The 19,876-nt window shown below is 41.8% G+C and overlaps 1 protein-coding gene across 1 annotated transcript in view; it reads right to left on the bottom strand.

Annotated features, from left to right (window-relative positions):
• Positions 1–19,876, bottom strand: part of gda (guanine deaminase) — a 71,456-nt gene that overhangs the window by 49,246 nt on the left and 2,334 nt on the right. Inside the window, exons 2-4 of the mRNA XM_073048545.1 lie at positions 9,718–9,806; positions 8,386–8,560; positions 1,111–1,198 (exon numbers count right to left, since the gene is read on the bottom strand). Of these exons, the coding sequence (XP_072904646.1) occupies positions 1,111–1,198; positions 8,386–8,560; positions 9,718–9,806 (352 nt within the window). The remainder of the gene's footprint in view (positions 1–1,110; positions 1,199–8,385; positions 8,561–9,717; positions 9,807–19,876) is intronic.

Genomic DNA, 19,876 nt, shown 5'->3' with positions numbered 1-19,876 from the left:
AAAGTGGCCACTGAGTTTATGTTCATGGTTTTCTGCTGCTCCAGCCCACCCACTTCAAGGTTCAATATGTTGTTCATTCGGAGATGCTCTTCTGCACACCACTGTTGTAATGCATGGTTATTTGAGTTACTGTCACCTTCCTATCAGCTTGATTCATTCTGGCCAGTCTTAAGTAAAATCAAGTCAAGTGAAGCTTTTAGTCATTTAATGACATACATGTAGATTACATATATAACCATATAATGTATATAGAAACAAGACAAAGTCTCTTTGAACCAGGGTGTAAAGCACATAACACATGATAACTTACAAAGGTAAGGATAAAATCTACAGATGAATCACACATAAATAACAAACTAAAATGCATTAATATTAAATATTGTAGGGTACGGAACAGATTAACTGGTGACACTTTGAATACAATGCGGCCAGGAGTTCAGAAGCCTAATGGCCTGGAGAACTGTTTCTCATCCAAATCATTCTTGTTTTTGTGCATCATAGTCTCCTGCCCGACGGCAGAAAGTCAAAGAGGATGCTGGATGGATGACCCCTCTCATTAACAAGACATTTTCACCAACAGAACTGCCACTTCGTTTTTTTTTGTTTTCCACACCATTCTCTGCAAACTTTAGGCACTGTTGTGTGTGAACAGCCCAGGAGATCAACGGTTTTTGAGATTTAAAAAACCTCTCTGTGGAGTCTGCGGAACAAACTCAATGGGCCAAATAGCCTAATTCTGCTCCTATATCTTACGATCTTATGGTTTCTGTCTGGCACCAACAATCATTCACAGTCAAAGTCACTTAGATCACTTTTCTTCCCAGTTCTGATATTTGGTCTGAACAACAGCTGAAGCTCTCGGCTGTCTCTGCCTGCTTTTATGCATCGAATTGCTGCCACATGATTGGCTAATTAGATGTTTGCATAAACAAGCAGGTACACAGGTATACATAATAAAGTGGCCACTGAGTCTATAATACTTGTGTATATGACAATAAACTTGAATTTGACTTTGACTTTGAAATCTTTTAAAGCTGTTCAGGTCCAGACATTCATTAGATTGTGTAGTTGCTATCCATGAAATGAATGGAGTTGGGATAAACCTCTTACCAATGATGTCACAAAGCTTTAAAGATGAATCAGTATGGATGGTTGCAAAGTAACATGCAGTAGTTGTGCCATTTCTCAGCGTTCTTTTCTGTTGAATAATGAAATTGTTATTAGTGGGAAGTTTGTTCTTATTTTTTGCATTGGAACCTTTATTTCTTTTGCCCTTTCCAAGCTCTCTCTTGTCTGAGTAACAGAATATCACTGATGGGCAAAGAATGTTACCTGCAAATTCTTTCTTCATCGATTGGACTAAATACAGCAAAATGTAGTGCTAGGTTCACTGTGACGTGTCAATATAATGGACTGAGCAAACCAGCTGGAGCTGAATTTATAGTCACTTGTTTTTACAGTGTACAGATTTTCGTGGGAAGGTTACAGTGCAGGAGAAAGTCATTCAGCCCGTCAAGTCTGTATCAATTTTATGGAAGAGAAGTTCAGTTGCTCTCACTGTCCCATCCTCTCTTCAGGAACCTGATTTAATTTTCCTACAACCAATTTTGAATGACAGCATTGAATCTACTCACTAATACCCCCAGGGGCACTTTCCAGAGAGTAAAAACATTTTTCGCTGTCAACCTCGGTGCTTTTACCAGGACACTTTATCTCTTCTGTTCTAGTTGTTGACCGCACTGCCATTTTTCACAACTATAAAGCCCCTCATTTCTAGAACAGGGCATTTGGACCAACTAGTCTGTATGGGGTTTATCTTTCACACATATCCCTCTTTGTTTCACCCCCTTCAGCAAACTCTTCCATCCCTTTCTTCTTCATGTGTTTATGCAGTTTCCCCTTAAATAGATCCTTGTTATTTTCTTCAAACGTTCCAGCCAATTACAAACACTCACCACATAAAGAAATGTCTCCAGAATTCATTATTGGATTTGTTCATGATTTAATATTAACAATGATCTCCCATAAGTGGAGACATTGCTCCATTAACCTGATTACACCCTTCACTTTTCTGGTGAAAGGAGCCCCAGCCCATTCAGTCTGATAGTTCTAACTTTCAATTTTGGTATCACCTTGTGATAATTTTTGTTGCTCCTGCTATTCATTTATACTTGTTCTGTAACATGCAACACAGTTTTCCAAGTGTGGTCAAAGCAAGTTTCAACACAAGTGAAACAGCCTCTCTGTGTTTTTAATTCCTTTCCTCTAAAAGTGAACCTCGGGTGCTGGCTTCTTTTTAGCTTTTTAATTATATTAATTAATATTAATATGGCCTAGTGGATAAGGCATCGGTCTAGTGATCTGAAGGTCACTGGTTTGAGCCTCAGCTGAGGCAGTGTGTTGTGTCCTTGAGCAGGGCACTTAGCCACACATTGCTCTGCAATAACACCGGTGCCAAGCTGCTTGGGTCCTAATGCCCTTCCCTTGGACAACATTGGGGGTGTGGAGAGGGGAAGGCTTGCAGCTTGGGCAACTGCCGGTCTCCCATACAACCCTGCCCCGGCCTGCGCCCTGGAAACCTTCCAAGGCGCAAATCCATGGTCTCACGAGACTAACAGATGCCTATATATAAATTATATTAATTACCTGTATCATTTCTTCTAGCGCTTTGTGACATATGACCATTTTATTTTAAGGATTACATACTGCGTATGTTGATTTGAAAACCAACCTCAGCAGAATGGCTAAAGTGATGGAGGTGAAACCCTGCAACTTTCTCCCACCCTGCCGGAAGACTCTTGAAGCTATATGGAGCTTGGATGGACAATACACAAGATACTATGAAAATTTCTGGACACTTTAGAAGGTATCAACTCTAAAAGGGATTAGCAGAGACAGACATCATGGTCAACCTGGATAAAATTGATTGGGGCCTGTTCCATGAAGTATTACTCTTATGATATATTGGCTCTAGAGGGAATGCAGTGTAATTTTTCCAGAATAATAAGAGCTGGACTCCAAGAGTTAAATTGCATAGACTAGAACTGTGAACCTTGAAATAATGAATCAATTTGATTTAAATTTCAGGATTTCAGAGGAAGAGACAATGTCACTGTCTGTTGTATTTCCAGTTCCAAACATTTTTGTTTGGATACATTTCTGGTCATAGTGTGTTAAAAAGTTTGCAAAAAGTCTGTGATCCCATGTTGATTGTTCCTTTAAATTTGAAGCTTTTATTTAAAAGCTGATAATGGACATGGGGTGAACATAGGTGTGGGGAGTTAGGTTTGCATCTCATTGAGTGGGATAACAAGCCCAAAGCACTGAATGACTGCCCAATTCCCATAAATGTCTATTTTCACCAAGGGATGCAGGGCAGTTTGGTAAGGTAAACCGGAACAACATTTACTCCCGGGTGCAATGAGTAACATAGTATTTATGGGGAGTTGTACTGAAGTGGTGGCAAGGAGTAGTGAGGTGGGGCCAATCTTAATGATAAATATTTGTTGGGATACTGCGCAAACGCGTGAAAGTTGGCCCGTGAGACAGCGGGAAAATTTAAATAGCAAGCAAAGGCTGAGTACGAGCTTCACTCCAGGTGAGGTAAGGCCGGGTAAACTCCTTTAATTAATCTAATTAGCTTAGGAGTAGGTAATGGAGGTAGCAGTTAGGGCAGTTGAGGTCTCCGTTTGCAGTATGTGGGAAGTCAGGGCGAGCACAGCTGTCCCTGATGACTACACCTGCAAAAGGTGCATCCAGCTGCAGCTCCTGACAAACCGTGTTAGGGAACTGGAGCTGGAGCTGGATGAACTTCGGATCATTCAGGAGGCAGAGGCAGAAATAGACAGGAGTTACAGGGAGATAGTCACCCCTAGGAGTCAGGAGACGGGTAGTTGGGTGACTGTCAGGAGAGGGAAGGGGAATAGACAGGAAGAGCAGAGCACCCCTGTGGCCGTTCCCATCAACAATAAGTATACAGTTTTGGATACTGTTGGTGGGGACGACCTACCAGGGACAAGTTGCAGTGGTTGCGTCTCTAGCACCGAGACTGGACCCTCAGCTCAGAAGGGAAGGAGGGAAAAGAGGAGAGCAGTAGTGATATGGGATTCGATAGTTAGGGGGACAGATAGGAGGTTCTGTGGAAGAGATCGAGAATCCCGGATGGTCTGTTGCCAGGGTCCGCGATATCTCGGATCGAATTCTCAGTATTCTCAAGAGGAAGGCTGAACAGCCGGATGTCGTGGTCCATGTAGGGACCAATGATGTGGGTAGGAAGAGTGAGGAAGTCCTGAAAGGTGAGTTTAGGGAGCTAGGTGAGTTTAGGGACAGGACCTCCGGGATAGCAATCTCAGGATTGCTACCAGTGCCACGTGCAGGTGGGTTTAGAAATAGTAAGATAGTGCAGATCAACACATGGCTGAAGACATGGTGCAGGAGAGAGGGCTTCAGATTTATAGATAATTGGGCAGTTTTCCAGGGAAGGTGGGACCTGTTCCGGCAGGACGGTTTACATCTGAACTGGAGGGGGACAAATATTCTTGCAGGTAGGTTTGCTAGAGAGGCTCCAGTGGATTTAAACTAAATATGAGGGGGGGGGGGGAACCAGAGTGTAGGAACAGATGTATGGGAGAAGGAAGAAAAAGAAGACAGTAAAGTTCTTTGTACTGTTAGAAATAAACAGAGAGGAAGAGGTGGAGAATTTCTTAAATGCATTTATTTTAATGCTAGGAGCATTGTAAGAAAGATGGATGAGCTCAGCATGGATTGATACCTGGAAATATGATGTTGTAACTATTAGTGAAACATGGTTGCAGGAGGGGTGTGATTGGCAACTAAATATTCCTGGATTTCGTTGCTTTTCAGAGAAAATATTACAGCGGTACTCTGGCAGGATACATTAGAGGGCTCGTCTAGGGAGGCTATTTGGGTGGAATTGAGGAATGGGAAAGGTGTAGTAACACTTATATGGGTGTATTATAGACCACCTAATGGGAAGCAAGAATTGGAGGAGCAAATTTGGAAGGAGATAGCAGATATTTGTAGTAAGCACAGGGTTGTGATTGTGGGAGATTTTAATTTTCCACACATAGACTGGGAAGCCCATACCGTAAAAGGGATGGATGGTTTGGAGTTTGTAAAATGTGTGCAGGATTATGTTTTGCAGCAATACAAAGAGGTACCAACTAGAGAAGGGGCAGTGTTGGATCTTCTGTTAGGGAATGAAATAGGTCATGTGATGGAGGTATGTGTTGGGGAGCACTTCGGGTCCGGTGATCACAATGCCATTAGTTTCGATATAATTATAAAGAAGGATAGGACTGGACCCAGGGTTGAGATTTTTGATTGGAGAAAGGCTAACTTTGAGGAGATGCAAAAGGATTTAGAAGGATTGGATCGGGACAATTTGTTTTATGGGAAGGATGTAATAGAGAAATGGCGGTCATTTAAAGGTGAAATTTTGAGGGTACAGAATCCTTATGTTCCTGTTAGGTTGAAATGAAAGGTTAAAAGTTTGAGAGAGCCATGGTTTTCAAGGGATATTGGAAACTTGGTTCTACAGTTATATTAATAGCAAAAGGACAGTGAGGGATAAAATTGCTCCCTTAGAGAATCGGAGTGGACAGCTATGTGTGGAGCCGAAAGAGATGGGGGAGATTTTGAACAATTTCTTTTCTTCAGTATTCACTAAGGAGAAGGATATTGAATTGTGTAAGGTAAGGGAAACAAATAGGGAAGTTATGGAAACTATGACGATTAAAGAGGAGGAAGTACTGGCGCTTTAAGGAATATAAAAGTGGATAAATCTCCAGGTCCTGACAGGATATTCCCTAGGACCTTGAGGGAGGTTAGTGTAGAAATAACAGAGGCTCTGACAGAAATATTTCAAATGTCATTAGAAACGGGGATGGTGCCAGAGGATTGGCGTATTGCTCATGTGGTTCCATTGTTTAAAAAGGGTTCTAAGAGTAAACCTAACAATTATAGGCCTGTTAGTTTGACGTCAGTGGCGGGTGAATTAATGGAAAGTATTCTTAGAGATGGTATGTATAATTATCTGGATAGACAGGGTCTGATTAGGAACAGTCAACATGGATTTGTGCGTGGAAGGTCATGTTTGACAAATCTTATTGAATTTTTTTGAAGAGGTTACGAGGAAAGTTGACGAGGGTAAAGCAGTGGATATTGTCTATATGGACTTCAGTAAGGCCTTTGACAAGGTTCCGCACAGAAGGTTAGTTAGGAAGTTTCAATCGTTAGGTATTAATATTGAACTAGTAAAATGGATTCAACAGTGGCTGGAAGGGAGATGCCAGAGAGTAGTGGTGGATAACTGTTTGTCAGGTTGGAGGCCGGTGACTAGTGGTGTGCCTCAGGGATCTGTACTGGGTCCAATGTTGTTTGTCATATACATTAATGATCTGGATGATGGGGTGGTAAATTGGATTAGTAAGTATGTAGATAATACTAAGGTAGGTGGTGTTGTGGATAATGAAGTAAGTTTTCAAAGTTTGCAGAGAGATTTAGGCCAGTTAGAAGAGTGGGCTGAACAATGGCAGATGGGAGTTTAATGCTGATAAGTGTGAGGTGCTACATTTTAGTAGGAATAATCAATATAGGACATACATGGTAAATAGATAGATAGATAGATAGATAGATAGATAGATACTTTATTGATCCCCATGGGGAAATTCAACTTTTTTCCAATGTCCCATACACTTGTTGTAGCAAAACTAATTACATACAATACTTAACTCAGTAAAAAAAATCTGATATGTATCTAAATCACTATCTCAAAAAGCATTAATAATAGCTTTTAAAAGTTCTTAAGTCCTGGCAGTAGAATTGTAAAGCCTAATGGCATTGGGGAGTATTGACCTCTTCATCCTGTCTGAGGAGCATTGCATCGATAGTAACCTGTCACTGAAACTGCTTCTCTGTCTCTGGATGGTGCTATGTAGAGGATGTTCAGAGTTTTCCATAATTGACCGTAGCCTACTCAGCGCCCTTCGCTCAGCTACCGATGTTAAACTCTCCAGTACTTTGCCCACGACAGAGCCCGCCTTCCTTACCAGCTTATTAAGATGTGAGGCGTCCCTCTTCTTAATGCTTCCTCCCCAACACGCCACCACAAAGAAGAGGGCGCTCTCCACAACTGACCTATAGAACATCTTCAGCATCTCACTACAGACATTGAATGACGCCAACCTTCTAAGGAAGTACAGTCGACTCTGTGCCTTCCTGCACAAGGCATCTGTAGGGCATTGAAGAATGCAATAGAACAGAGTGATCTAGGAATAATGGTGCATAGTTCCCTGAAGGTGGAATCTCATGTGGATAGGGTGGTGAAGAAAGCTTTTGGTATGTTGGCCTTTATAAATCAGAGCATTGAGTGTAAGAGTTGGGATATAATGTTAAAATTGTACAAGGCATTGGTAAGGCCAAATATGGAGCATTGTGTACAGTTCTGGTCACTGAATTATAGGAAAGATGTCAACAAAATAGAGAGCGTACAGAGAAGATTTACTAGAATGTTACCTGGGCTTCAGCACCTAAGTGACAGGGAAAGATTGAACAAGTTAGGTCTTTATTCTTTGGAGCATAGAAGGTTGAGGGGGAACTTGATAGAGGTATTTAAAATTATGAGGGGGATAGATAGATTTGACGTGGATAGGCTTTTTCCATTGAGAGTAGGGGAGATTCAAACAAGAGGACATGAATTGAGAGTTAGGGGGCAAAAGTTTAAGGGTAACACAAGGGGGAATTTCTTTACTCAGAGAGTGGTAGCTGTGTGGAACGAGCTTCCAGTAGAAGTGGTAGAGGCAGGTTTGATATTGTTATTTAAAGTAAAATTGGATAGGTATATGGACATGAAAGGAATGGAGGGTTATGGGCTGAGTGCGGGTCAGTGGGACTAGGTGAGAGTAAGCATTCAGCATGGACTAGAAGGGCTGAGATGGCCTGTTTCCGTGCTGTAATTGTTATATGGTTATATTGATCTCTGTACAGGAATCTACTATTATGATTGTGGCAATGAGGCTGGATGAAACATTGATCAATATCTTTATACTGTAAGTCTCTTATTAACCAAGGTCAATTACCACTGCATAATTGAAGGTTATGGCTCAGATTCTCATTCCAATGTATTTTTATTCTGTGTTTTCTAGATAAGTGAAGTGCAAAACTACAAAAGAGTAAAATGTTAGTTAAAGCAGAAATAATGGAAAAAAGTTATGGAAGAAAATGTCAAACAACAATATCAAATGGGTTTGGTATATAGCTGAAAGCAGAACAGTTATAAATTGCAAGCATTCCTGCTCTCCCTAGGGAACATGGGTTAATGTTGCAATTGGTCAATTTTCTTCCTGGCAATACTGTTGTACGTACCACTACTTTGGTATAAACATCTTCTGCAAACTTCAGGTCTTTGAATTTGGTTTCAGTAGGGAAGGTATACTTGACTAGCCATTGAAGAAGCTGCAGATCCAAGCAACATCCCATATTGGGATATTGGGGGGCATGGATGTGGGTGTCAACCAGTCCTGGAATAAAGAATTCCTGCCTGAATGAAAAGAGAGCAGATAGTTAATGACCTAGCTTACTTATTATCATAAACATTTTTTCATTGCAGTTGACCAGGAGGACAGAGAGAAAAGACATGGGTTGGTTAGTGAACAACAGGAATGTTTTGGTTAAGCCCATAATCAGTTGGCAAATAACAACAGAGCAATGACCTATGAGTCATCATAGCAAAAAGATTACAATGCTCAGAACTCCTGGATTGCTGCAGCCAAAACATTGGTAAAATTTTATGAAATGTTATGATTACGTAGAATTATATTGAACACAGAGCACAGAAAAAAGTCACTATGCCTTACTAGTCCTGTTAGTGTTTATCTTCCCTGTGAGTTTCCCCCCACTCATTTCCATTTCGCTGGTCACCATATCCTCTATTCCTTTATCCACCTCTGAAATGCATCTCTTCTGCTTGCCACAGCCAGCCTCTGTGGGGATGAGTTTCACACTCTTCCCATGAGTGGAATAAATGTGTTTCCCTGAATTCTATTTCTATCTCTTATACTTATGGCTAACAGTTCTGTGCTAGGAGAGGTGCCCTGGTTTAAGTTATATTCAGGGTCAGGATGTGCTGAGGAACCCAGAGGGAGCCAATGAAAACAATGATGCAGGACATGATGACACCCCCTGTCCAGCACATAGCAACGCTAGGCTTTCATTTCCCCCATTGACACTGCCACTTGTGCCAGCAACTAGTAAGCAACAACTTGCCTTTGCAAAGCACCTTCAGGTGAGTGGAGAAAGATTCAATAGGGACAACTCTTTCCACTCACAGGGCAACAAATTACCAGGGGGAGTGTTGAAGGCATGTACAATAGCACCATTTAAAAGACATTTGCAAGGGTACATGGATAGGAAAGGTTTAGAGAGATATGAGAAGCTTTATTGAAAAACAAAGCAGAATGCACAGTGATTACTTGGGCATATAATCAACAATGATTGAGACAACAGCAAAATGATGAAGAGGTGGCGCCTCAAGCATGGTAATATTTAGAGTCTCATGTTGCAGGTGTACAATTATACCACTAGATTCTATAATTGGAAAGTCTCGTGCATCCTTCTAGACTTTTACTCCCTTTCTCCTGACACCGTGAACTACTTGGCCAGTGCGTGATGATTTCACAACCTACAGTGTGCTCTAACCTTGGACGAAGCACTCGGACCGTATCCCTCTTGAAATGCCACTTTGCTGACAATTCTTCTTCTTTATCTGCAGTATCGATAAATATGATCTGGAACGGAAACAGAAAAAAATCTGATTCAGTTCTGCTGGTTCTAAAGACACTTAGTTTCCCTTCAAAAGAACATGGGCTTTCCAACCATTGAAAAGAAAGATCTGCACCTGGAGAGAAATTAAATTATCAGTGGGTCAGGCAGCATCTGCGGAAAGGGAAACAGACTTACCACTTAAGGTTGGGGTCTGTCATCAGAAATGGGAATAGTTAGAGATTAGAATAAGATGTCAAATGCTGGAATATGGACAACAAAACAATCTGCTGGAGAAACTGTGTGACTCAGCAGCACCTGGGGAGAGAGATGGACAGCTGAAGTTTTGGCTCAAGATCTGGACTGAAAAAAGGGAACTTGACCTGAAACGAGCTGGCCATTTCCCTCCACAGACACTACCTGACTCACCAAGTTCCTCCAGATATTATTTACTGCTGGGAACATTTGAAGGTAAAAGATGCAGAGAAAGCAAATATTAAGAGTGGGGACTGAAAGTAAAATGAGAATTAAAGGGAAAGTCTGTGTGTGGATGTGAGGCGGGAAGATGAGAAGACGAAAGGAGGTGACAGTATGAGATGAACAGTGATGGTAACAGGGAATAAAGCTATAAATGCAGAATAATTATCTGAAATTATCAAAGCAGCATACAATGAATGCTGGAAATCTGAAATGAAAATGCCAGAGACGTTGATTAGCTGAAATGGTTACAGTCAGTATTCCATGGAAGGTTGCAATGTGCTGACTGAGAAGATAAGGTGCTACTTTTTGAGCTTTGTTGGATTTCAACATCAGAGAGATCAGAGCAGGAAGGAAAAGTGATTTCTCTCAAGTTATATATGCATGTGAGCAGTGACTGGGCAGTTCAGGAACATCTGGCCTAACAACTTCAAGAGCACTGTACAGGCAGCAGTTGCAAGAAGCTGTTTTTAATCATCATGTTGATCTGGGAGTGTAGGCATAGGAAATGTCTTTAACAAAAGGAAAGAAGGAAAATTCACATTTCCAACACTTTTAAAGCAGCCCAAAAGACTCTGTCATTGCAAGCTCCCATCAATAGTAGCGTGACAACTCCTTGGCTAGCAGGTAAAGTTTGTGACAAACTTCCCTACCCTTTCTCACACCTGCTTGGGAAGTCAGATGGGGTTTTATCTCAATGACACTACTGAAATTTGTCACCACTTGAAGCGGATTTATCTTTTATTCCCAGGCAGTCTAATCCCTCACTTATTGCTCAGCTCCAAATATTTTTGCCAAAGTGGCCATGAGCCAGCATTTTAAACCATTGCAGTCTCCACAGTATGCATGTTTCAGGATTATATCCAGGAAACGAAGGACAGTAAAGTATCCCCAAGACTGGATGTTGGGTAACAGATGGCATACCTTCTACCCATCTCAGTCTAGGTGGGAGACACTGTTCCCTCCAAATTGCATTGGTGTGCAGCTACACAGTAACTGAAACGCTCCTGCACACATAACCTTTGTTGTTACACACCTGGCAATTTCTTTGATATAATATTGATATAATTTTGAATTTATGCTAATGTAACTTTGAAATCTGTGTTAATAAGACCATAAGTTCAGAAGGTAAAGGAGCAGAATTAGGCCATTTGGCCCATCAAGTCTGCTCCTTGATTTCATCATGGCTGATCCAATTTTCCTCTCAGCCCCAATCTCCTGCCTTCTCCCTGGATCCCTTCATGCCCCAACCAATCAAGAATCTATCAACCTCTGCCTTAAATCTACATAAAGTCATGATTTCCACAGCTGGCAAAGAATTCCATATATTCACCACTCTCTGGCTAAAGAAATTCCTCCTCATCTCCATTCTAAAAGAATGCCCCTCTATTGTGATGCTGTGTCCTCTGGTCTTAGACCTTCCCACAATAGAAAACATACTTTACACATCCACTCTATCAAGGCCTTTCACCATTCGATAGGCTTCAATGAGGTCACCCTCATTCTTCTGAATTCTAGTTGAATACAGGCTCAGAGGCATCAGACACTCTTGATTTGACAAGCCATTCAATCCCGGAATCACTTTAAGTGAATGTCCTTTGAACCCTCTCCAGTTTCAGCACATTCTTTCTAAAATAAGGACCCAAAACTGCTCACAGTACTCCAAGTGAGGTCTCACCAGTGCTTTATGAAGTCTCAACATTATATCCTTTCTTCTATATTCTAGTCCTCTTGAAATGCATTTACCTTCCTCACCACAGACTCAACCTACAAATTAACCTTTAGGGAATCCTGCACAAGGACTCCCAAGTCCCTCTGCAAATCAGTTTTTTTTTGTATTTTTTTCTCCATTTTGAAAATAGTTAACAATTCCATTTCTTCTACCAAAGTGCATAACCATACACTGTGGGGCACTGTATTCCATCTGACATTTCTATGCCCATTCTCCTAATCTGTCTAAGACCTCCTGCAGCTTCTCTACTCCCTCAAAATTACTTGCCCCACCACCAATCTTCATATCATCTGCAAACTTTGCAACAAAGCCATCAATTGCATCATTGACATATAACACTGGTGACTAGTGATATTCTACAGGGGTCTGTGTGGGAATTCCACATATTCACCACTCTCTGGCTAAAGAAATTCCTCATCTCTGTTCTAAAAGGACACCTCTCTATTCTCATGTTGTTCTAACACAGACCCCTGTGGAACACCACTAGTCACTATCAGCCAAACAGAAAAGGCTGCCTTTATTCCCATTTGTTGCCTCCTGCCAATCAGCCACTATTTTAGCCATGCTAGGATCTTTCTTGTAATATGACGGGCTCATAGCTTGCTAAGCAGCCTCATGTGTGGTACCTTGTCAAAGGCCTTCTGAAAATGCAAGTACACATCAACTGATTCCCCTTTGTCTCTGAGAGCGGGGGCTGTAGGAAGGACAAGCCACCTAACTGTGGCACCATGGTTCAGGGAGCCATTCAAGAAGAGGGAGAGAATAGAAATATAGTGGTAATTGGGGATAGTATAGTCAGGGGAATAGACAATGTTCTTTGTCACAAGGGTAGAGTGTCCCGAAGGCTATGTTGCCTGCCCGGAGCCCAGGTTCAGGACATCTTATCTGACCCAGAGGAATTTGCAGTGGGAGGGGAAAGATCCATTTGTTGTGGTCCAGGTGGGTATCAATGACATAGGTGGAACAAGGAAAAAGGTTTTGCAGAGAGAATTTGAGCAGGAAGGGACTAAATTAAAAAGCAGAACCAAGAAGGTGGTCATCTCTGGATTACTATCTGAGCCACGTGCAAATTGGCATAGAGTCAAAAAGGTTAGAGAGTTAAATGCGTGGCTCAAGGATTGGTGTGGGAGAAGTGGGTTTGAATTCATGGGAAACTGGCACCAGCATTGGGGGAGGAGGGAGCTATTCCACTGGGACAGGCTCCACCCGAACAGTGATGGGACATGAATCCTGGCGAATTCCGTAACTAGGGTTGTGGATAGGGCTTTAAGCTAAATAGCAGAGGGGTGGGTTCAACAGATTGAAGAAATATGGATAAGGTAAAAGAGAAAAGTGTGGATAAAGTAAAAGCTAAAGTTAAAAAAGAGAAAAGGGTGGAGTGCAGAAAAGTCAAATGCGTAAGGGACAAATGTTACAAGATTTTAAAGGCACAATGAGTGTAAGGGCACTTTATCTGAATGACCTTAGTATTTGTAACAAGGTTTGTGAACTTATGGCACAAATCAGCACAAAGTGATATGATTTAGTGGCCATTACAGAAAATTGATTTCAGAGTGGAGAGGACTGTTAAGAAGGTACATGGTATGTTGGCATTCATCAACCGTGGGATTGAGTTCAAGAGCCATGAGGTAATGTTACAGCTATGCAAGACCTTGTTCAGACCCCACTGGGAGTACTGTGTTCAGTTCTTGTCACTCTACTACAGGAAGGATATGGATACTATAGTGCAGAGGAGATCTACAAGGATGTTGCCTGGATTGGAGGGTGTACATTATGAGAATAGGTTGAGTGAACTTGGCCATTTCTCCTTGGAGCAACGGAGGATGACAGATGACCTGATAAAGGTGTATAAGATGTTGAAGAGCATTGATTATGTGGATAGCCAGAGGCTTTTTTCTCCAGGACTAAAATGGCTAACGTGAGGGGGCATAGTTTTAAGGTGCTTGGAAATAGGTACTGAGGGGATGTCAGGGGGAAGTTTGCCACACAGAGAGTGGTGGGTGTGTGGAATGCACTGCCAGTGGTGGTGGTGGTGGTGGGAGCAGATACAAAAGGATCTTTTAAGAGCCTCTTAGATAGGTACGTGGACCTTAGAAAAATAGGGGGCTATGTGCTGGGGGAATTCTAGACAGTTTCCAGAGTACTATACATGGTCGGCACAACATTGTGTAATGTGCTGTAAATTTCTATGTCCTATGCTCTATGCTCGAACTGCATGTTACTGAACCTACAAGGGAAAGTGCTATCTTAGACCTGGTCCTGTGCAATGAGACAGGTAAGATTAGTAATTTTGTAGTTGGGGATCCTCTTGGAAAGAGTGATCCCAATATAATTAAGTTTGATCTAAAATCAATGTATTATGCTTAAATAAGGGAGACTACAATGGGTTGAGGGAGGAGTTGGATAGGGCAGACTGGGAACACAGGCTATATGCTGGGATGGTTGAGGAACTGTGGAAGACTTTCAAAGCGATGTTTCACAGTGCTCAACAAAGGTATATTCCAGTTAAACACAAGGACAGTAAGGGTGGGGAGAGCCAGCCATGGATAACTAAGGAAATAAAGGAAGGCATCAAACTAAAAGCTCATGTGTACAAAGTTGCCAAGAATAGTGGGAAACTGGAAGATTGGGAAAGCTTTAAAAAGCAGCAACAAACCACTAAGCAAGCAATAAAGAAAGGGAAAGGAGATTATGAAAATAAACTAGCACAAAATATAAAAACAGATAGTAAAAGTTTCTATAATTATATAAAGCAGAAAAGTGTGGCCAAAGTGAATGCAGGTCCCTTGAGGGATGATAAGGGGGAATTGATATTGGGTAATGAGGAAATGGCTGAGGCTTTGATTGACTATTTTGCGTTGGTTTTCATGGTGGAGAACATGTCAAACATGCTGAAGTGATAATATGGACGTGATGGGAGGTGAGGACCTCGACACAATATCTATCACTAAAGAGATCGTTCTGAGCTAACTTGTGGCCTAAAGATAGACAAGCCCCCTGGTCCTGATGGAATGCATCCCAGAGTACTGAAAGAAATGGCAGAGGTTATAGTTGAGGCTTTGGTGATTATTTACTAAAATTTTCTGGACTCTGGGCAGGTCCCGATGGATTGGAAGAAGGTGAATGTCACGCTACTGTTCAAAAAATGATGTAGACAAAAGGCAGGGAACTCTAGGCCAGTTAATTTAACATGTGTAATTGGGAAAATGCTTGAAGCTATCATTAAAGAAGAAATAGCGAGGCATCTGGAAAGAAATGGATCCATCAGACAGATGCAGAATGGATTCAGCAAAGGCAGGTCCTGTTTGACAAACTTACTGGATTTCTTTGAGAATATAACAAGCGCAGTGGATAGAGGGGAATAGATGGACATTATTTACTAGGATTTCCAGAAGGTGTTCGATAAGGTGCCACATAAAAGACTTATCCATAAGATAAGGATGCATAAAGTTGGGGGTGATGTATTAGCAATGGATAGAGGATTGGTTAACTAATAGAAATCAGAGAGTTGGGATACATGGGTGTTACTCTGGTTGGTAATTAGTGGTGAGTGGCGTTCCACAGCTGAGCCCGCAACTGTTCATGATATACATTAATGATCTGGAAGAGGGGACCAAATATAGTGAGGGACGCCTCACGTCTTAATAAGCTGGTAAGGAAGGCGGGCTCTGTCGTGGGCAAAGTACTGGAGAGTATAACATCGGTAGCTGAGCAAAGGGCGCTGAGTAGGCTACGGTCAATTATGGAAAACCCTGAACATCCTCTACATAGCACCATCCAGAGACAGAGAAGCAGTTTCAGCGACAGGTTACTATCGATGCAATGCTCCTCAGACAGGATGAAGAGGTCAATACTCCCCAATGCCATTAGGCTTTACAATTCAACCGCCAGGAGTAAGATATGTTAAAGTGCCGGGGTTGATTGTATTTAATGTATTTAAGTAAACTACTTAAGAACTTTTTAAAAGCTATTATTAATGCTCTTTGAGAGAGTGATTTAGATGCATATCATATTTTTACTGAGTTAAGTATTGTATGTAATTAGTTTTGCTACAACAAGTGTATGGGACATTGGAAAAAATGTTGAATTTCCCCATGGGGATGAATAAAGTATCTATCTATCTATCTATCTAGTGTATCTAAGTTTGATGATGACACTAAATTGAGTGGAAAAGCAAATTGTACAGAGGATACAGAGAGTCTACAGAGCGATATAGATAGGTCAAGTGAGTGGGCAAGGTTCTAGTAGATGGAATACAATGTTGGTAAGTGTGAGGTCATCCACTTTGGAAGGAACTTGGAAGATCATATTATTATTTAAATGGTAAAAAACTGCAACATGCTGCTGTGCAGAGGGACTGCTTGTGTATGACTTAAAAAAAGTTGGTTTGCAGGTGCAACAGGCTATCATGAAGGCAAATGGAATGTTGGCCTTCATTGCTAAAGGGATTGAATTTAAGAGCAGGGAGGTTATGCTGCAACAGTATAGTGTACTGGTGAGGCTGCACCTGGAGTACTGTGTGTAGTTCTAGTCCCCTTACTTGAGTAAGGATATACTGGCTTTGGAGGCCATACAGAGGAAGTTGGACTACGAGGAGAAATTGAGTTGCTTGAGGCTGTACTCTCTGGAATTCAGAAGAATGAGAGGAGATCTTAAAGAAACATAAAATTATGAAAGGAATAGATAAGACAGAGGCAGGAAAGTTGCTTCCACTGGTAGGTGAGACTAGAAGTAGAGGACATAGTCTCAATTCAGGGGAGTAAATTTAGGATGGAGAGGAGGAGGAACTGCTTTTCCCAAAGAGCGGTTAATCTGTGGAATTCTCTGCCCAATGAAGTAGTGGAGGCTACTTCAGTAAATACATCTGAGACAAGGTTGGATAGATGTTTGCATAGTAGGGGTGTTAAGGGTTATGGGGGAAAGGTAGGTAGGTGGAGATGAGTGGCAGAGCAGGCTCAATGGGCCAGATGGCCTACTTCTGCTCCTATTTCTTATGTCTATCCTGCTTGTGCAGATTTGTCAGGCAAGATTTTCTCTTGAGGAAACCATGCTGACTATGGCCTATTTTGTCATGTGTCTCCATGTACCCTGAGATTGCATCCTTAATAATTGACTCCAACAACTTGCCAACCATTGAGGTCAGACTAACTGGTCTATAATTTCATTCCTTCTGCCTTTCTCCCTTCTTGAAGAGTGGAGTGATATTTGCAACTTTCCAGTCTTCAAGAACCATTCCAGAATCTAGTGATTCTGAAAAATCTTTGCTAATGCCTCCATGATCCCTTTCACAACCTCTTTCAGGACCCTGGGGAGTACACCATCTGGTCCAGGTGACTTATCTACCTTCAGAGCTTTCAGTTTCCTAAGAACCTTCTCTCTAGTTATGGTAACTTCACACACTTCATGATCTCTGACACCTGGAACTTCTACTATACTACTAGTGGTTTCCACAGTGAAGACTGATGCAAAATACTTATTCATTTGCCATTTCCTTGTCCCCTATTACTATCACTCCAGCATCGTTTTCCAGCGGTCGATATCCACTTTTGTCTCTCTTTTACACTTTATGTATCTGAAGAAACATTTGGTATCCTCTGTAATGTTATTGGCCATCTTACTTTCATAATCCATCTTTAACTTCTTGACTTTTTAAAATTGCCTTCTATTGGTTTTTAAAAGCTTCCCAATCCTCTACCTTCCCACTAATGTTTGGCCTATTATATGCCCTTTCTTTGACTTTCATGTTGGCTTTGACTTCTTCTATTAGCCATGGCTATGCCATCTTTCCTTTAGAATACATCTTTATCTTTGGGACATATATATTCTGTGCCATTTGAATTGCTTCCAGAAATTCCAGCCATTGCTGCTCTGCCGTCATTCCTGCCAGTGTTCTTTTCCGATCAATTCTGGCCACCTCCTCTCTCATGACTCTGTAATTCCCTTTACCCCACTGTAATACTGATACATCTGACTTTAGCTTCTCCTTCTCAAAGTTGAGAGCGAATTCAATCATATTATATTATATAATTGGTTCCTTAGGATTATTGTAGCCTGGGGTCGTAATGGGAACAAGATCCCACTACCTATTAAATGCTCCCAATGGCATGCACCTAAAACAGCCTCTGACAACCAAGTCTAGCTCCTGGACTTCACGTGTGGCTTAGCTACTAAGCCTGGTGGAGCTGTTTCTGCTAGATAGGAGAAGGGGCAAAGGGGGTTACTTGCACCTTAAAACCAATTGCTTCGGACAGATGGGGCTCATCAGCTGTGGTTGGCAGCTCATCTAGAAGGAAAACTCTGATTACAAACCTCAGTTATACTCACTCACAGGCAAGGCTTTGGGAGTAAACCCTGAGGGAAAAATCTGGAGCTAGAGTCCCTAAGGTAGTTCTATATTGAGTTCAATGCCAACTGGCAACTCCTGCAATACTGCTGGTACCAAACTGTATTGTGGTCTGCTGGTCCTTTGGGTTCATCAGATGCGTGGAGAGGAGGAAGCTTGGTATGTGAGTAGCAGCTTGCTATCCATATGATACTGTCCAGGCTTGTGCATCTAGACAGCTAGAATGCAATATCCATGGTTACCTCTGACTAATGGAAGCCTCAGACGCAGAGTATTATGTAATTACATAACTGTGGTACCCTGTAATTAATTGCATTAATGAATATAATCCATAAAATTTCTAAATAATAAACATGCCACAACCTTTACTTTGAAACATTTTAGAGCTTCAACATATTTGCCTTGTCCGTGTTTCAAGTTACAACACTGTTAGACATTATAGCAACACAGAATGGAAGTCGGTAGCTCATTATTAATGAGCCTCCAGGTCTCTGAATGCCGGCACAGTCTAAATATTATAGACAATAGACAATAGGTGCAGAAGTAGACCATTCGGCCCTTCGAGCCTGCACCGCCATTCTGAGATCATGGCTGATCATCTACTTTCAATACCCGGTTCCTGCCTTGTCCCCATATCCCTTGATACCCCTATCCATAAGATACCTATCTAGCTCCTTCTTGAAAGCATCCAGAGAACTGGCCTCCACTACCTTCCGAGGCAGTGCATTCCAGACCCCCACAACTCTCTGGGAGAAGAAGTTTTTCCTTAACTCTGTCCTAAATGACCTACCCCTTATTCTCAAACCATGCCCTCTGGTACTGGACTCTCCCAGCATCTGGAACATATTTCCTGCCTCTACTTTGTCCAATCCCTTAATAATCTGATATGTTGCAATCAGATCCCCTCTCAATCTCCTTAATTCCAGCGTGTACAAGCCCAGTCTCTCTAACCTCTCTGCGTAAGACAGTCCGGACATCCCAGGAATTAACCTTGTGAATCTACGCTGCACTTCCTCTATAGCCAGGATGTCCTTCCTTAACCCTGGAGACCAAAACTGTACACAATACCCAGGTGTGGTCTCACCAGGGCCCTGTACAAATGCAAAAGGATTTCCTTGCTCTTGTACTCAATTCCCTTTGTAATAAAGGCCAACATTCCATTAGCCTTCTTCACTGCCTGCTGCACTTGCTCATTCACCTTCAGTGACTGATGAACAAGGACTCCTAGATCTCTTTGCATTTCTCCCTTACCTAACTCTACACCGTTCAGATAATAATCTGCCTTCCTGTTCTTACTCCCAAAGTGGATAACCTCACACTTATTCACATTAAACGTCATCTGCCAAGTATCTGCCCACTCACTCAGCCTATCCAAGTCACCCTGAATTCTCCTAACATCCTCATCACATGTCACACTGCCACCCAGCTTAGTATCATCAGCAAACTTGCTGATGTTATTCTCAATGCCTTCACCTAAATCGTTGATGTAAATCGTAAACAGCTGTGTTCCCAATACCGAGCCCTGTGGCACCCCACTAGTCACC

The sequence above is a fragment of the Hemitrygon akajei genome, chromosome 6 (assembly GCF_048418815.1).
Source record: "Hemitrygon akajei chromosome 6, sHemAka1.3, whole genome shotgun sequence".
NCBI classification, from domain to species: Eukaryota; Metazoa; Chordata; class Chondrichthyes; order Myliobatiformes; family Dasyatidae; genus Hemitrygon; species Hemitrygon akajei.
This window is presented reverse-complemented; position numbering and strand designations above follow the sequence as displayed.